The 19,261-nt window shown below is 42.9% G+C and overlaps 1 protein-coding gene across 3 annotated transcripts in view; it reads left to right on the forward strand.

The window, feature by feature from the left end:
* Positions 1-2,093: 2,093 nt before the first annotated feature.
* The window catches only part of PIDD1 (p53-induced death domain protein 1), a 41,208-nt gene continuing 24,040 nt past the window's right edge, over positions 2,094-19,261 (forward strand). For 2 of the 3 annotated variants that reach the window (XM_073554376.1, XM_073554375.1), the window contains exons 1-10: positions 2,094-2,352; positions 4,583-4,996; positions 6,817-7,023; positions 8,513-8,567; positions 9,900-10,101; positions 13,957-14,091; positions 14,767-14,943; positions 15,668-15,815; positions 15,904-16,039; positions 16,827-16,977. In XM_073554376.1, the coding sequence (XP_073410477.1) occupies positions 2,094-2,352; positions 4,583-4,996; positions 6,817-7,023; positions 8,513-8,567; positions 9,900-10,101; positions 13,957-14,091; positions 14,767-14,943; positions 15,668-15,815; positions 15,904-16,039; positions 16,827-16,977 (1,884 nt within the window). The remainder of the gene's footprint in view (positions 2,353-4,582; positions 4,997-6,816; positions 7,024-8,512; positions 8,568-9,899; positions 10,102-13,956; positions 14,092-14,766; positions 14,944-15,667; positions 15,816-15,903; positions 16,040-16,826; positions 16,978-19,261) is intronic. The other variant, XM_073554377.1, reaches the window with a different exon arrangement.

The raw sequence follows: 19,261 nt of genomic DNA on the forward strand, positions 1-19,261 counted from the left end.
TGCCGCTGAAGTTTCCGCGGGAATTCTGGACGTGTGCACATAGCCTTACTGATGGAAACGGAAGCAGAAGGACTCTGTTGACTATTATGTGGTCTGTCTGGGTTCTGTTATGTGATGGGCATTTTCTTCTGTTCCAAAAACTGACACATAAGGAGACCCAGACGGACCCATAATAATCAATCTGGCCCTTAGGGCTCATACTCATATGCGGGAAACTCGGACAAGTCTCGCGCCTCAATACCCGGCACTCAGGAGCGGAGCATGCGGCTGCATGTATTTCTATGCATCTGAACACTCCGATCCAAGTGTCAGCAGCAGTGCCGGGTATTGACGTGCGAGACTCGTCCGAGTTTCTCGCATGTGAGTATGAGCCCTAAGGCTTCCATTTCTGTTAGAAATGCAATAGATCTGCTTTATACATGAATTCTATTTGTCTTTTCCTCTAAATGGAACACAACAATGGTATGTTCATGGTATGGCTTCTTCATACATCAGTGATTTTTCTTGCATGCAAAAAAATGGTGCTCGTTTCATCAGTGTTTTTGATCAGGCTGTAAATGGATCTTGATCAGTACGTCACTTTTTACCATCAGAGTTTGGTCAACTCCTCGCGGTTGCAACCAACTGATTGAGGTTTCTTAAACTTCTCCTATTAAGAGTCCTTAAAAAACAGACAGTGCATAGATGACATCTGAGTGTTGTCCGATTATGATAATTATTTTCACAGATCCGTAGACTTGCATTGGTGAGTTTGATCCAACACTCATGCTATTGTGTTGACCAACTGGTCCGAGGAAAAAAAATCGGACATATGAGCAACTCATTAGGCTATCATAGGTACGCGTGCTGTCTGTGAAAACCTGTTGCCTGAATGAGCCTTTAGTCAATGGGGTCTATCACCTGTCAGGTACAGAGTCTACAATAACATACCTAACGACAACTCTGTGCCAAAATATATCACACGTATAGGACTTTGAAAATAACATCTTGAACAATTTTATACACAATATATTGTGTTAAATCTAAAATATACATATATATATATATATATATACACACACACACTTCTCAGCATTGAAATTGCAAAGTAAAGTCATGGACTTATAGGAATCACAGGATGGAGAGGCTTGTTACTGATGGTTAAATGATGAAAAAGATAAAAACTAAATTTTCAAAACATCTTGATGTATTCAGTATCGAGTATGAGCACCACACGCAGAAATCCGCGCACTTACAGCCTCTGCTGGTAACAGGTTAGTAATGGTTGTTTGAGGAATCTTCTGCTGCACTGAATGCACTTTGGTAAATCATCAAGATCCGCTGCTGGCAGCTCCCTGTGCAATTACAATAACATCCCAGATGTGCTTGATGGAAGACAAGTCCGGTGATGATGAAGGCCATGGTAGCATGTATAGAACGCGCAGCAGCACGATCAACAAACTGCTCTTTACCTCAACCTCCCAGGGTCCAGCGCTGAGTCTCTGCCGCTGCTCCCAGTGTCTGTTATTGTCTGCAGCACTGCATTCATGAAGATAGCTCTGCAACAAGTCAGTGGATAGAATCGCTAAGCTCAGTGGTTGACTGCAGCGCTGTTGATGTGACGTCAGCACTGCAGACAATAAAAGACAGGGTGAACAGTAGTGGATGCTCAGTGCTGGACCCAGGGAGGGTACATAAAGCTCATGATGTTTTTATAAAACAAACTGCATATTGGAACTAGGGTTTACTTAAACCGGATAACACCCTTAACCTTGGATAGTAAGAATACTCTGTGCAATGGGGAGTAGATATAAAAAATGGCCTCCTTATAACTAGTTTTGGACACCCAGAATTAAAATACACTTTTTTGAAAATAATAATTTTCTAGCTGAAAACTTATTTTTATGTGGTTGTGATGCTTTGTGTTTATTTTATTCCTAAATTTAATTTTATGATTTTTTTTTTTTTATATATACAATAATTATTTTACATTTTCAGCTCAGTTGATCATCACACTTCATTCTGCTTCTTCCTAACAGCTTGGTATAGCCGACGTCTCCTCCGCGCTGGGCGAGCCGTGACATGCCGGTGTTGCCACACTTAGACAATGAGAGATGGAGCATCTTCTGGACCCCCAGTGGGAGGGAGCCAGCACGGAGGAACCAGCCTCTCCTATGCCACATATCGCAGGCAACAGACTCATCCTTGATGTTTACCTGGACGGATGTGAGAGGTTCCTGCAGGTGACAGAGAACCCGACAAGTGACCTGGTGGAGGTGGAATTTCTCCGGCTTAGCAGCAATGACGCAATGATAACACCAGCGGTGGCTGATCTTCCAAGGTTCAGCCGTCTCAGATCTCTAGTCCTGAAAGGTAAATTATTCTCGTAAAATAATTACTTTTTCCCATCACATTGCAAGTACATCATAAATGTTTGCTTCTAGTAGACCCCAGGTGCCCAACGATGCAGCCATCTTGCAAGCGCAAGTCGCACTGTCCTCAAATTGTGCTCTAAATTTGCAGCACAGCGTTTGATCTGGGCCGTGGGTGCGTTGATACAATCTAGATGTAAATTCATTTATGTCGGATACTTGGCTTATTAACATTGAGAAGCTGCAGTAGAGCATTGCTTGACTATCTCCATACCTCATGGTACTAGCACGCTACATGTATCCGATCCACATACATATAGGAAGACTCGCTTTTGTATGTAAATACTGCTGTCTCCAAGATTAGCTTTGGTTTTCTATATTTGCCAAAAAATGTACTAATTATTTTCCGCAGTTCTGTTTTTTTGCTAATATGTTAAAACACTAGGGAGAAAGTAGCGCAAATAGTGTCTTATCTGACAACCAATTAGAAAATTATTTTATCAGATTGCGCTAACCTGTTCCATGATTTAATGCATTTTTGAATCGTCGTCCATCTGCTGCGGATCCACGGGTTGTAAAACCAATGAGAATGAAGGAACAGAGAATCACAAGGGTGTTGTATCTGAATGTCCTGAGCTGATCAGAGAGTAGAGGACAGGCCCGTGGTGGGGTCTTTGATATTGTCAACCCTCAGAAATCGAGTGTAGGGTGTAAATCTGTTTACTTTTCCTCCTTGCACAATGGACTCGACCTCAATATTAGATTGACATTTTTATGTAAAAAAAAAAAGTTTAAAAGTTTAGTAAAGCATACATTGCAGTGTTAGGTTTTGTGCTCACAACGTGTTTTGAAAGCAAAAGACACTTAAAGAGGTTTTCCACACTAACAAAATTATATTTAATCAACATTTTAATCAATAGATCTTGGAATAATAATAAGTTCCACAATTGGATGTGTTTAAAAATGTTCCGATGCTGAGATAATCTTATAAATGTGCCCCTGCTGTGTACTGTGTAATGGCTGTGTCTGACCGTGCAGGATCATGGTCTGATCATACCACAGCTCCTGGGCAGGGGAGGAAGCAAAAGAGAGAATACAGACAAGACAGCAGGGGATCACAGATGATTCATTCTTTGAGGAAAAACATTGTTGAAAAACAGTGAAATGTTTTACCTCACAAAACGAATCAGCTGTGATCCCGTGCTGTCCTGTCTGTGTTCTCTCTTTTGCTTCCTCCCCTGCCCAGGAGCTGTGGTATGATCAGACCATGTTCCTGTATGGTCAGACACGGCCATTACACAGTACACAGCAGGGGCTCATTTATAAGATTATCTCAGCACAGGAACATTTTTATTAAACACATCCAATTGTGGAACTTATTATTAAACCAAGATCTATTAATTAAAATGTACTTTTGTTCGAGGGAAAACCCTTTGAAGGAAAATCCTGGCAGTGTTTCTCCTGAAGCATCATCTCCGACGTCTTTGGCAGCTTTTTTTCATTTTGTACAAAAAAGAAAGATCGAATCCTGAAGTGGTTAAAAGGTGAAAAGGACAACACATAAACACAGATTATTTTTTTTACGTTCTTTAGCGCTTTCTCAGGCGGATACCAGGCATAATCCACCTGAAAAAGACGTTGTGTGGACATTTTTCTATGCCCACATTGTCTCGGTCAGATTTCAGCAGGATAAACTCCATTTTTATTGCTGTTATTGTGCAAGAATATCAAGTGTGTAAAAGAAAAGGAAGTTGTTTTTTTTTATGTCCTGATTTTTAGCTTCTAGTGATATGGAGATATTAAAGTGCCAATTGTAGAGTGGAAATATTTATTTATTGTAACCCAAAATGATCGTGTGCAGCTATAAATGATTTTAAGCACTAGTGATGAGTGAAAGTGCTGGGATAAGGTGTTATCTGAGCATGCTCGGATGCTAAACGAGTGTTTTCGGCATGCTCAAAAAATATGTTTGCGTCCATGCGGCTGCATGTCTCATGGCGTTTCGACAGCCGCAACACATGCGGGGATTACCTAACAAACAGGTCATGTATGTGTTGTGGCTATCGAACTGCCATGAGACATGCAGTCGCGGGGACTAGAACATATTTTTCGAGCACGCCAAAGACACTCGGTTAGCACCCAAGCATTGAGGGATAGCACCTTATCCCAGCACGTTCGCTCATCACTAATAAGCACCCTTGTATCAGTACCTATTATATCACACTTCTCAGGTGGACATTTCCGGGATGACTATGGGCGCTGTCAGAATGGTTTGCTGACAACCCTACCACCAGATATCGGTCAGCTTTCCCTGCTGCGACACCTGGATCTGAGCTTCAACAGCTTCTCAGAGCTGCCGTCTTGTATCAGTGCCCTTTCCCTACTTACCACTCTCCATCTTGGCTACAACCAGCTCAGGACTCTTCCAGATGATTTTGGTGACCTGAAATTCTTGACAGATCTCTCACTCATGTCGAACCAATTGGCGGAGCTCCCTGCAGGCATTGGGCAGCTGAAAAATCTGGAGAAAATGGACCTGTCTGAGAACCAGCTGACGTGCCTGCCTGAGGAGGTTGGAGGCTTGCAGCAGTGTAGTCATCTAGATCTGTCTGGGAATAACCTTGCCAATCTTCCTGAAACACTGTGTAGGTGTCAGCCTGATTTTTCCATATTTTATTTCTAATTTTAACACATAAATTAATATATTAAAGAGGTTGTCCACCTTGTTGGCCATTTTTTTATTTAAATGCATTTATTTGGGGCTAAATATCATTTTTGCATTTGGGTTTCATTAAACATTTTGCACCGTTTATGTTTTATAGGCTTTTTATCTCCCTGCACATTCAACTTTGAGGAGGTCATAAATCAGTTCAGAGGAGCTCAGAAAAAGACATATAAAAGAGTCACAGACTCCCTGTTAAACAGTCATACTGGGGTGACCGAGACATTCTCAGTTAACTTGTTCTAGACCCAGCAGTAGGGTAATGCAAAGCCTATAGAAGGCGTATGCTGCAAAATTTTGTACAAAACTCAATTGCAAAAATAATTTTTATCCCTAAGGAATAAAATACCCCAAAAGGGTATATTAACTTTAGACTCAAATGTATTTATTTTTTGGCTTAAAGGGTTTTCTGGAACCTGTTCTTAGGATACTGCAGAAATGTGAGTTTGACTCATTATTTATAGCCCCCTAAATACCACCATACCCCACATTTGTTGGTGGTTGTGCTGGGTGTTGCAGAAAGTTTTTGCCCACTTCTATCTCTCCCCTGCTCCTTCCTATCCTTTCTATAGACTTTTATGGGCAGCAACTGTCATCTGATCTCTAGTGAGTCGATAAAATCTGTCTTCAGTGAAGACAGATTTTATCAATGAATTGAGTGTGAATGATCCATCCAGGAGGTTGGAAAAGGAGAAATATGCATTTTTCTCTTAATTTGATATTTTTAAAGGAGTTATTCGAATTCAGGATTGTGGATTCCAAATGTTCTAAAATAACAAACACGGTAGGTACTCCCCCTTCCCTGGTCCAGCGCCGGGTCCCTGCTGTTGCTTGAGTCTTAGTGTTTTGGCTGCAGTGGTGACCTCATATTCACAGTGAGAATCACTGCTGTAGCCAATCACTAAGCCCAGTTGCTGTGTTGACTACCTTGGCACAAAGGCTGGGCTCAGTGATTGGCCACAGCGGTGACATCATATTCACAGTGCGCATCACTGCTGTAGCCAATCACTAAGCCCAGTTGCTGTGCTGTCAACCTTGGCACAAAGGCTGGGCTCAGTGATTGGCCACAGCGGTGACATCATATTCACAGTGCACATCATTGCTGTAGCCAGTCACTAAGCCCAGTTGCTTTGATGTCTAACTTGGCACAAAGGATGGGCTCAGTGATTGGCCACAGCGGTGACATCATATTCACAGTGCACATCATTGCTGTAGCCAGTCACTAAGCCCAGTTGCTTTGATGTCTAACTTGGCACAAAGGATGGGCTCAGTGATTGGCCACAGCGGTGACATCATATTCACAGTGCTCATCACTGCTGTAGCCAATCACTAAGCCCAGTTGTTGTGCTGTCTACCTTGGCACAAAGGCTGGGCTCAGTGATTGGCCACAGCGGTGACATCATATTCACAGTGCGCATCACTGCTGTAGCCAATCACTAAGCCCAGTTGCTGTGCTGTCTGCCTTGGCACAAAGGCTGGGCTCAGTGATTGGCTACAGCGGTGATGCGCACTGTGAATGTGATGTCACCACTGCAGTCCAAACTCTGAGACCCTAGGAGCGCTTGACCTGGGGAAGGGGAGTACCTACCTTGCTTGTTATTTTAGGTATTGTAGAGCATCAGGGGTCCACTTTAATAATATAAATAGTTCTATGGATATATAGAATAATCACCAGATGAGTGAAGCTCATTTCATGATGCCAAATAAAACAGAAATATAAGAAATATATTTTTTCTTCTATAGGTAACTTGATGTCTCTCCGGGAGCTTTACCTTCACAGTAATGTCCTTGTGGCCGTCCCAGCGGGCCTGGCCTTCCTGCCTCACCTCTCTCGCCTGGACTTACAGAACAACAGGTTACGCACTGTTCCTATAGAAATCATGCAGTGCTCTTGTGCATTTCTGCAAGGGAACCCCATAGGTGAACCAGAGTCCTCACCTCTATCTGAAGGTAAAATACTATCTTTACAGTCTGCTTATACTTTGAGAAATCTTTTGAGAGACAGATCACAAGTTTAAAATGGTGATAGAAGTGCTTAGACATGTGCTGCTACTGTATCTTCCAAAACTGAGGATGGCTCCTATAAAGGGAAAGTATCATCAGAAAATTACCTACTGTTAAATAATTTTTAATGTTAAATGTATTTTTTATTATTTCAATGTGTATTTATTAAAATGTAAAATCTTGAAATTTTCACACTTGCCTCTGGGGCTATTTTAGACTCATACATCCTGTTTTTACAGATGCTTTACGTGAACATTAGCAGCAGTATTTTGTATTGACGCATGTAATGAGCATGTGCATAGATCATTGTGAATGGAGCAGGAACTGTGACTTCACCTATTGTGACTGGTGGATCCTGTGTTATCAGCTGTATATTGAAGTGTTATCTGCATTGTAATCCTTCCTGTGATGATAGTGAGACTTCTGAAAAGTCTTCTGCAAAGAACAGAAAGTATGAGTCCCAATGTGAAAATTGTAAAAAAAAAATTTTTGGGGTGATATGAATATAAAACAATATTGACAAAAAAATGCGTTCTGGGCCAGGTTAATAAAAGACAATTTGATGCAGCTTTTTATACATTTTTTTTAGCCATTTTGGATTTCAGACCTCATTCAGACGTACATGATTTAATATTTTGCAAAGATAGGACTCGCACCCATTATAATATACGACGCTGTCGTTTTTGCAGATCGTGTGTTAGAATTACTCATACAAGTCTATGGGTCAGCACAAGGATACAAATCGTAGGGAATCAATGTTCTGTCCGTTTTTTAACATTGTAATGGATAGGAGAAACTTTATATTTTTTTAGCATATGAGAAAATCACTGATAAACCACTGATGGTAAAAACTGACACACGGACCAAACACTGATGAAAATCTGATCCAAAACACTGATAAGAATCAGTCCATTTTTCACATATGCAAAACGCCTGACCTTTCAGTCAGTCCAATGGCCTCATTCAAACCTCGATTTTTCACGTACATGTCCTATCCGTATTTGAACCCAGTCATGTACCCATTACAATCTATGGCTCTGTTCACATGTGCATGTTTTTTCGCTGACCTTGTGTCTATGGATAAAAAAACACTCATGCAAGTCTATGGGATTGTAAAAATCACAGCCAGCACAAGGATCTGATCCCTGCGTTATCTGTCTGCAACATACTGCTGAGTAGGAAAAGCTTTGCATTTTTTTGCATATGAAAAATCACTGCACTGATAAAAAAAAAAAAACTAACACTGAGACTAAACACTGATGGAAATCAGTCAGTTTTTTGTGTATGAGAAAAATCAAGGACTTCTGTAAAATTAACTTTTGGTTTAGCGTGAGGAGAAAAATGCAAAAAACTGCACCATGTGCACAAGGCCGTATACTGGTGAGAGGGCCCATATGAGTACTGTGGGATAATGAACTCTGTTTTTTTTCTACAGATGAAAGTCAACGCTTAGAATTAAAGGAGCAGTACGTGAAACCAGAAGAAAAGAGGTAAGTAATGTCAGTCATAGCAAAAATTGGTCCTGGTCAGTGCCCTATGTAAAAATACCCAGCTGTCATTGCCTCTTTTATGGGGGCTAAACAAAAATTGCTGTTGATTAGCAGCATGAAATCCTGAACGGGCCATGTGCTGCCCCCATTAATGCAAACTGTATGGGGACAGAGTCAGAGGCTTCCATCATAGCTATAGGTGGAGGAATACTACTGACTTATAGCTTCAAAGGATCTCATTAGATCAAAACAGAACCCTACTGAAGTATGATCTGCGCTAGCCAGGATCAGAGAACCGTCCGAGATTAGAGAGGAGTGAACCCGAACTTAAAAGTTTGGGGTCCGTACAGGACACTTAGTGTCCAATGCTAATCAATGAACACGGTCTCCTGCTGGAAGTGTTCGGCGTTTAGCACCAGACACAGAGAGAGACATTATTTTCAATGGGGTTCGGGTTTTGGTTCGTTTGGGTAAAGTTCTTGCACGCGAACCAAACTTTGGAAAAAACTCTGGTAGGGTACCAGAACCCGAACTTCCAAGGGTCCGTTCATCCCTATCCAAGATCTCTTCATGGCTAGAGCCATGGAAATATTGTTTCCTTTAGGCCGCGTTCACACGCTCAGTATTTTACATCAGTATTTGTAAGCCAAAATCAGGAGTGGGACAATCAGAGGAAAAGTATAACAGAAACACGTCACCACTAATGCAGATATCTCCCACTCCTGGTTTGGGCTCACAAATACTGACCAAATACTGAACGTGTGAATGTGGTGTTAGAGTGAAGGAATCAACCATAACACTAACATATGACGTTTTAAATAAAGCAAACTGAGCTTTACTCCCCTCTCGGGTCCAGCACGTTGTCTCACTGTTGCTGCCGGTGTCTCTTACTGTCTGCAGCGCTGACGTCACGTGGACAGCTCTGCAGCCATTCAGTCAGCTCAGTGGCTCATGCCGTCCACTTAGGCAGCGCCGATGATCTAACTGATTGGCTGCAGAGCTGTCCACGTGACGTCACCGCTGCAGACAGTAACAGACTCAGCGGTGAAGACTCCGCGGTGAACCTGGGGAGGAGAGGTAAAGCCAGCTTATTTTTTACATAAACTCCCTCCACTGGACAGGGTCTTTCTGAAACTGGAACTCCCCTTTAAATAAACCTGTTTTGTATTCTTGATTATCTATATCGGTTAAAAAGTGGTTCTTTTGCGCTCCACCGCAGCTCGGGATAACTAAGTAATGACGTTACAATACTGGTTGGATTCATGTAGTTTATAGATGCAGAAATGATGCTGCCGGTAAGTAATAACCCTTTATTTTTACAAATGTTCTCAGTTTTTGTGTCGCGCCAGATGGATGCTGGATATTTCTCCCACACGGATTTCATCTTTGTTTTCCCCCTGGAGCTGTATCGTACACCACAAAAATACATTACCAAATATTGCTACCAGACCTGCAACATGTGAGGCTCGGGCACCATGATGTGCTGCTCAGTAGCACCTTGGAGTTACAGCCTCATGGCCTACAGTTCCACCAGGTAAGCTTCTCCACAAGGACACGCATGCCATAGAGCAGACCGTGACCTTTTGATATTCTGTGTAACAAAACTTGTAAAAGCTTCCTGACTTCAAAGGAAATGCAATGTTTGCAACCAAGGGGAGTTGGAAATCTGTGGAATGGTCCCTGAAAAGAAGAAGAGGAACACACCACAGGTTTTACTGTTATGGGAGTCTCATTTAGGGTCCTCTTACTTGTATGTACATCAATGGTAATATCTGCATACAGCTCCTGCACTACTAAAACAATAAAAATGTGCATCAGATACTTCATCATGTATGTTGTCTCATGAGAGCCCTCCTGACTTCCACTTTATTCTAGTACTTATTGGCCTTGGCCACATTTCTAATTTATAGGCCCCAATGAACGAGCCTCCAGGTGATACTAAGCTACCTTTCATGCTTCGTTGTGCATCCAGATAGCATTACAATGTTGGCAGTGCCGGGTATTAACATGCGAGACTCGGCCGTGTTTCTCGCATGTGTGATCCCACCCTTAAGGTGCTGTCACACTTAGCGATGCACCAGCGATCCCACCAGCGAATCACTAAGTGGTCGCTAATGAGCTGCCACACAGGCAGATCTCACCAGCGACATCGCAGCGGTCGGGGGTCGCTACTTACCTGTCAGACGAGGCGATGAAGACGTCCTCCCGCCCGCGTCCACGCGTCGCTCGTCGCCCCAGCAGGAAGTGGCCGACGAGAAACGGCCCAGGACATTCTCGCGCGATCAGCGATAACCAGCGGGGGAGTGGTCGGAGGTAAGTATCAGACATAGTGATATCGCTAGCAATATCGCTGCTGCGTCACAAAACCAGTGACGTTATAACGATATTGCTAGCGATATCGCTTAGTGTGTCAGGCCCTTCTCTTTTAATAGTCTTCTTCTAAAGTTTCAACTTTCTGGTCTCAAATTTCCCAACTTATCACCCAGGTCTTAACTGATCCATTTCTGATGTCCCCTACTGTTCCCTTATCCGGAAGTCTTGGGTTAACTATATTGACTTTTTGGGGTTTTGCACTTCTTTGACTCCTTAGCTCCTGGTTCACTATTTCATCAAGCCTTACTACTGATCCCTACTGCAAACTTTCTCCTTTTGGGTCACTTCCGTCTTTTTTTTTTGTGTATCTGATTCACATCTCAGTTATATAACTGCACTTTTCTGTACAAATGTTATTTCTCATTGTTGATGCAGATTTTTTTTGTCCCACGTGGAAAAAATGACCCCCTGCATGACTATTCTTAGTGCAGCTGGCCTCCCAAGAAATGTTGTCTTTTATAGTATAGAGGCACTAGTCATCAGTGCCATACAGTCAACGCTGTAAAAAAAACCCTACAAAATAAAGCCTGAACTGCTATTTTTTTCCTCCTAGAAATTATAAATCTTTTCCGTATTATCTACGTGAAAATGATGCAATCAAAATACAACTTATCTTGCAAAAAAACATTTACTTATGTAGATAGATAGAAAAATAAAACAACAACGGAGCACGTTCACAGAGGAAACGCACATAGGTTTGGTATTGTAGGCTATCTGTTTTATCAGTCCTCTGCTATGTGTACACGCTCAGGCAGGAGCTGTGAGGTTTTTTTGAGTGATTGGTAGTGGGTCTTGGCAACTGGACCTAGGCTCCACCGATCTGCTTGCAATTAAAATGATGCAAAAATATTAAAAAAAGAGTGACAAAAGTTTAGTTACTCTTTATTATTATTTATTATTATTTATTGTTATAGCGCCATTTATTCCATGGCGCTTTACATGTAAGGAGGGGTATACATAATAAAAACAAGAACAATAATGTTAAACAATACAAGTCATAACTGGTACAGGAGGAGAGAGGACCCTGCCCGCGAAGGCTCACAATCTACAAGGGATGGGTGAGGATTCAGTAGGCGAGGGTAGAGCTGGTCATGCAGCGGTTTGGTGGATCGGTGATTACTGCAGGTTATAGGCTTGTCGGAAGAGGTAGGTCTTCAGGCTCTTTTTGAAGGTTTCGATGGTAGGTGAGAGTCTGATATGTTGTGGTAGAGAGTTCCAGAGTAGGGGTGATGCGCGAGAGAAATCTTGTATGCGATTGTGGGAAGAGGAGATAAGAGGGGAGTAGAGAAGGAGATCTTGTGAGGATCGGAGGTTGCGTGCAGGAAAGTACCAGGAGACGAGGTCACAGATGTATGGAGGAGACAGGTTGTGGATGGCTTTGTATGTCATGGTTAGGGTTTTGTACTGGAGTCTCTGGGCAATGGGGAGCCAGTGAAGGGATTGACAGAGGGGAGAAGCTGGGGAATAGCGGGGGGACAGGTGGATTAGTCGGGCAGCAGAGTTTAGAATAGATTGGAGGGGTGCGAGAGTGTTCGAGGGTAGGCCACTGAGCAGGAGGTTGCAGTAGTCAAGGCGAGAGATGATGAGGGCATGGACTAGGGTTTTTGCAGATTTTTGGTTGAGGAATGAACAGATTCGTGAAATATTTTTGAGTTGAAGTCGTCAGGAAGTGGAAAGGGCTTGGATATGTGGTTTGAAGGAGAGATCAGCGTCAAGGATTATCCCGAGGCAGCGAGCTTGTGGGACTGGGGAGAGTGGGCAGCCATTTACTGTAATGGATAGGTTCGTTGGGGGGGTCACGTGAGATGGGGGAAAGATGATGAATTCTGTTTTGTCCATGTTAAGTTTCAGAAATCTAGCGGAGAAGAAGGATGAAATAGTGGACAGACATTGAGGGATTCTAGTTAGTAGGGAGGTGATATCTGGTCCAGAGATGTAGATCTGTGTGTCGTCAGCATAGAGATGATACTGAAAGCCATGAGATTCTATGAGCTGTCCCAGGCCAAAGGTGTAAATGGAGAAGAGCAGGGGTCCTAGGACTGAATCTTGTGGGACTCCGACAGATAGGGGGCGAGGTGAGGAGGTGGTGTGTGAGTGGGAGACGCTGAATGTCCGGTTTGTTAGGTATGATGAGATCCAGGATAGGGCCAAGTCTGTGATGCCAAGGGATGAGAGTGTCTGTAATAATAGGGAATGGTCCACTGTGTCAAAGGCAGCCGACAGGTCCAGGAGGAGGAGGACAGAGTAGTGTCGCTTGCTCTTGGCGGTTAAGAGGTCATTGGTGACCTTAGTAAGGGCAGTTTCAGTGGAGTGGTGTGTCCGGAAGCCAGATTGTAAGCTGTCGAAGAGGGAGCAAGAAGAGAGATGGGAGGACAGTTCAAGGTAGACGTGTTGTTCCAGTAGTTTTGAGGCATAGGGGAGAAGTGATATAGGGCGATAGCTAGATACAGAGGATGGATGGGTCAAGAGAGGGCTTTTTGAGGATAGGTGTGATAGAGGCATGTTTAAAGCTTGAGGGGAAAACACCAGTTAGTGATAGGTTGAAGAGATGGGTTAGGGTCGGGATGAAGACTGTGGTGAGGTTTGGGATGAAGTGGGATGGGATTGGGTCAAGTGCAAGGTGGTGAGATGTGATCTTGAGAGTAGAGTGGAGAGTCGATCTTCTGTAATGGTGGAGAAGTTGGTTTTGGAGGTGGAGGGCTGGGAAGTCGGGAGGAAGGGCTCTGGGGGTTGTTTACCAAAACTGTCTCTGATGTTATCGATCTTCTGCTTGAAAAATGAGGCAAAGTCTTCAGCTGAGATGAGTGGGGAGGGAGGAGGTGCTGGGGGACGGAGGAGATACAGTATATGCCAGTAAATGAAACTTGCTAGCTGACAATTAAAGTTTGTATGTAATTTATTAACACTGGTATTAAGACGTGCCTCATTTAGTTTTATGCAGTTATTTGGGGGATGCGCCGAGCTGACGAAGTTTACATATTGTATATTTATAGACGCTGTCTTCATTATACCACAGGATGTAGAAATCAGCATCCCATTCGCCTACCTGAAGCCTGTGCCAAAGTGTGAGGTGGTCATCAGGACTTTTAGTGACTATTCTGGATCATGGATGGACCTGAGCACCACAACAAAGGAGAAGTCAGTGCATGAGGTGGGACTTATAATGTCAGCACCAGCAATATTAGAACAGAAATGTAAAAAAAACACTATTATCCTGCAGATCTGGGGTTAATCTGCAGGTTAATAACATTCTAAAGTTGTGCAGTTGCTACTCCGGCAGCTCTTCTATGACTGAAAGACGGAGCTTCCAGCTTTCCGTCATAGAAGCACTGGCAGTGAGGCTTCAGTCCCTGCTCACTACATAGTCAGCGACGACTATAACTGTGCCCCGCCACTGACTGACAGCTCGCTCTGCAGCACATCAGCACTGAGCCGGCTGTTAGTCAGTACAACTTTGGACTCGTTCAGACAAACTGAAATCAATGTTTCAACACACGGATCGATCATCTGCATGTATAAAATCGCAGCATGCTCTTCTTTGATCTGTATTTCGGATCAGATTTGCCTATTACAAGTCACAGGGTGCAAAAAAAACAGATCTCATACTGGGTAGCATCCGTATGTCATGCGTTTTTCACGGATCGGAAACTGGACTTGACTGTTATTATTTATCAAATTGTTCGTTTAAAAAATGTGCATATGGATGACAATAAGGATGAAAAATCATCATTTTTTTCTGGATGAAAAATGGACGGTTTTGCATACGCTCATCTGAACCCGATTTTAATGGGACAACACTAACTTGTTCCTTTCTTTACTAACATAGATGCTGGCCTCATGTAAGACTGCACACTTCTCCTGGTTCCTTGTGGTGTCACGTTTAGTTGAAGATTGCCGTAAGGTTCCGAAAGAGGGGGAGCTCCTGTTCTCTAGTGTGGACCAAAACATCCGGGTTGAGTTTCCTCCTGGTGCAACTGCAGAGACTCGAACAGTGCGCATGCAGGTCACTAACTACAATTTGTTTTCGGCATAAACCATTAGTACAAAGTGAAAATAAGAAACCTTGTAGTATATCCTATTAGAGAAAAATGCCTCTTCTCTCTCCTATTACAGAGAATTTGTCAGTAGATTTTTGCTCTGCAATATGAAAGTAGCATAATATAGGGAAGAAGAGCATGATTCCAGGGATGTATCACATACTGGGCTGTGTGCTGTACTTTCAATACAATCAGTGTTTTATCATCTGAAGATTATCACTACAGGACTAGGTCTCACATGCAGCCAAGTCCAGCTAATCTGTATAATCCCACCCTCACCACTGATTGTCAGCTTGCTGACCAAATAACCAGGAAGCTGCCAATCAGTGGTGTGAGTTGGGTTATACAGAGTTCAGCATTCAGAGAACTGCTAGATCTGCAGCAGAGAAAACTGTAATTGTATCAAAACTGCAGCAAGCAGCCCAGTAAGTGACACATCACAGGAATCAAGTATTCTGCCTCTACATTATGCTGCTGTCAGATTACATAGAAAAAAGTTGCTGACAAATTCCCTCTAAATCTTGTTTTTCCCTGCACTGAAAAACTGCTCAAAGGGTGTGTGCACACGCTGCGGATTCTGCTAAGGGCAGTTACAATTTAATGTGATGTGACTACAGCCGAACCTGATGATTGAATTAAACCTTGTTCTCTAATTTCCATTCCTTATTTTCTAACTTACTCACTTTTTAGGTTTTACCAATCTCCAAACGAATGCTGGAAAAGATAACTGGAGACTCGGAGTCCTCCACTAGTCCCCTCTTATGTCTTTCACAAAGTACAGCAGCCAACTTTCTGAGTCCTGTCAAGATCCAGTTGCCGCTCCCCCCTGGGGTGACAGGTCAGATATTATACTAGTTCCGCTGTGGCCGTCATCTTTGGGTCCATGTTTGATCCAGTATCAGTACTTTTCTTTTTGTTCTTCGCAGGTGACACCTTGGATCGTTCCCATCTGTTTCTTTTGCACGGCGATCCGCGGGCACAGACCTGGACTGACATCACCAATCAGGTTGTGTTGCAAATCACTCATATTTATGCCCACTTCCAGGTGGATCATTTTTCATGGTGAGTTCTTATTATTAGAAGCCATGATTAGGATTTTGTTTACTAGATCTTTTTTCTTGATTACTTCCTATAATAGACAGACTCCTTTTACCTTTGTTAGGCCGGCGTCACACTTGCGAGTGCAATGCGAGAAACTCGCACCCTGCCGCCGGCACTCGGGATCAGAGTGTGCAGCTGCATGACTTTCTATGCAGCTGAACGCTCTGGTCCGAACCGCCGGCGGCAGTGCGGGGTATTGAGGCGAGAGACTCGCATTGCACTCGCAAGTGTGACCCCGGCCTTAGTGTGTATTCTACATGTTTCTATGTTCTGCTGCATTGGGGCATTTATTATGGCTGTCTAGCATTCACACAGCATAAATTAAGAGGTGTTATCTGAGCATGCTCGAGTGCTAACAGAGTGCCTTCGGCTTGCTCAAATACCATGTTCGAGTCCCCGCGGCTACATGTCTCACGGCTGTTCGACAGCTGCAACACATCCTGGGATTGCCTGTTTGCCCATGTATTTTGCACACTGTTTTTGACCTCATGCATAAGATATTAGTTATTACCATACCTCTGACTTTAAGAAAATAAAGGGTGTCAAGCTTCAATACATAACATTTTACAGAGGCATTATAACCTAGAAGGAATGCTGCGAGAACAATGATGCTTCAGAGAGACGTCATATGGCGCCACACTTCATGTGCTCCTAATACCTTGTGCTGTAAATATCTGAGATGTTTGTAATGAAATCACTCCTTATAGATAAGGTCTGTTTTATATTACTTAAAGTATCTTTTTTTAAGGTACTGGCTATGGTATACCACAAAGTCCTACGTCGGTGAGCTGGCCAAGAATGTATACAAGCGGCTGCGTATGTACCAGGTCAATTTTGTTGCTTTGCAAAGGAAACGGGATCCGGAGCAGGTGCTGCTGCAATGTGTCCCTAAGCACAAGGTACGCTACATCGTTATCATTTCATGTCCCCTTTACCCTATTAGGGTATGTGCACATACAGACTTTTTTCAGGTTGGTCCGCCCTAAACCCACCTGAAGAAAACACTCAGAAAAAAGCTCAAAAGAATAAACTTTTGCATTTCTATATAAAAATTACCTGCTGTTTATATGTTCAAACTTTTGGGCTTCTTTTAACCTCTTCAGATATCCAAAGGCTCCAAGCAGTTAAAGAGGTTCTCCAATACTTTCACATTGATGACGTATCCTCAGGATAGGTCATCGGTGTCTGATCGGCCAGGGTCCGACACCCCCGTCGTTGAGCTGTTATATCGGTGTCAGCGGCGATGGCTGCTGGCCAAAAGTAATCACTTGCCGAGCTGCTCTGTCTTCTGATAGTGGCCGGGGCTTGGTACCGCTGGCAGTTTCTTCATTGTTGAATGGAGAGAAAAGGCGACTAGTAAAAGCCAAAAAAAATAGCTGATGGTCAAAAATGATGAAGCAAGTGCTCAGGATGAAAGAGATGCTTCAGGACAAAAAAAAAAAGCGATGTGTCCTAAAGCATTTATATCTTGAAATACCCGGTGGGTTTGTCTGCAGGTAAAAGAGGTTTTTTTCTATCCTTCATTTTGTAGTAAAACAGAATCAGGCGCAGTTCACTTACCAATTGAGGTTACGTAGGTTTACTCTCATTTATTAAGGAAATATATAAAAGCAATTCCTTACTATAATCCTATTTTCAGAATTGATTCCTTTACAACTAGGAACAATCTGATGAAATAGAAAAGAAGCTGTTCATCGTTTCCACCAGTCTGTTCCTGTTGCTAATTGTTACACAGAAGACAGGCTGCCATACTGCCGTCTACATTCTGCTGATGGCTACGTAGGACATTGCAACATATCTGGTCCAGCAGCAATAAACATAAAGCTTCCATCACAGAAACTAAAAGCACATTACTAGGATATGCCATCACTCCCAGTAAAGGGGGCTCCGCCGCAGATCCCTGCACAGCCGGTAGCACCATTGTGCAGAGAGAAAATTGAAGGGAAGCTAAAGCCGCGTCGTGGACCCTTTGATCTTAGGATCGCCGTATCCTGGCAATTTGAGTAGAAAATGAAGGCATCACTCATCAAAACTTTCAGTGATTGCAATAACCCTTCAAAACCCTGAATTTAGTTTGCAGAATTATAAAATATAGCCAGTGTAATGTAAATGTCGGCTGACTTGTGCACATTATACTTCAGACAGACGTCGGGAACGTCACAACAGCTCGGGTGAAAAATCCAGCTTTTCCCAGCTAAGTAATAGCATGTGAGATTATCTGCATGGTTTTTTCTGTATGGGATTTTTGTGTGACTTTGTACTAAATACCTTTGTGTGGATAAATAGGAATATAGCGCTCGGACAGACTAAAATTCTACACTTCTGAGAATATATCTTGATGGTTAATCTACTAGCCATCATTGTATGATTATTGGTCATGCAACTTCCAAGAGCCCTAGAGATCAGGACAACAATGCCGTGGTGCACCTGCAGGCATTGCGGCCTCTTCTGTGAGTATCCTGGCACAAATGTGCTGATGAAATTGATACTGCATCTCCGCCCCATAATTGTAAGGTTGGACAGGTACATGCAAACAAGACACCATTGCATCCTCTTAAATTTGCTGATCAAGGTCTGACCCTCACAGTTTACTTATCAATAGACCATGATTGTGAACTCCATCAAATTCTTTTAGGAACCTAAGGAGTATTGTGTTGCAAAATTTTTAACTTGGGTGATAAGTTTACTATATACAGTCTGCACAGAAAGTATTCAGACCACTTTAAATTTTTCACTCTTTGTTTCATTGCAGCCATTTGGTAAATTCAAGAAAGGTCATTTTTTCTCATAAATGCACACTTTGCACCCCTTCTTGACTGACAAAAACAGAAATGTAGAAATTTTTGCAAATTTATTAAAAAAGAAAAACTGAAATATCACATGGTCATAAGTAGTCAAACCCTTTGCTCAGTATTGAGTAGAAGCATCCTTTTGAGCTAGTACAGCCATGAGTCTTCTTGGGAATGATACAACTAGTTTTTCACCCCTGGATTTGGGGATCCTCTGCCACTCTTCCTTGCAGATCCTCTCCAGTTCCGTCAGGTTGGATGGTGAACGTTGGTGGACAGCCATTTTCAGGTCTCTTCAGAGATGCTCAATTGGGTTTAGGTCAGGGCTCTTGCTGGGCCAGTCAAGAATGGTCACAGAGTTGTCCAGAGCCACTCCTTTGTTATTTTAGCTGTG

This window comes from Dendrobates tinctorius, unplaced genomic scaffold, assembly GCF_039654945.1.
Source record: "Dendrobates tinctorius isolate UK_male_01 unplaced genomic scaffold, ASM3965494v1 ptg000211l, whole genome shotgun sequence".
In the NCBI taxonomy this organism is placed as follows: domain Eukaryota; kingdom Metazoa; phylum Chordata; class Amphibia; order Anura; family Dendrobatidae; genus Dendrobates; species Dendrobates tinctorius.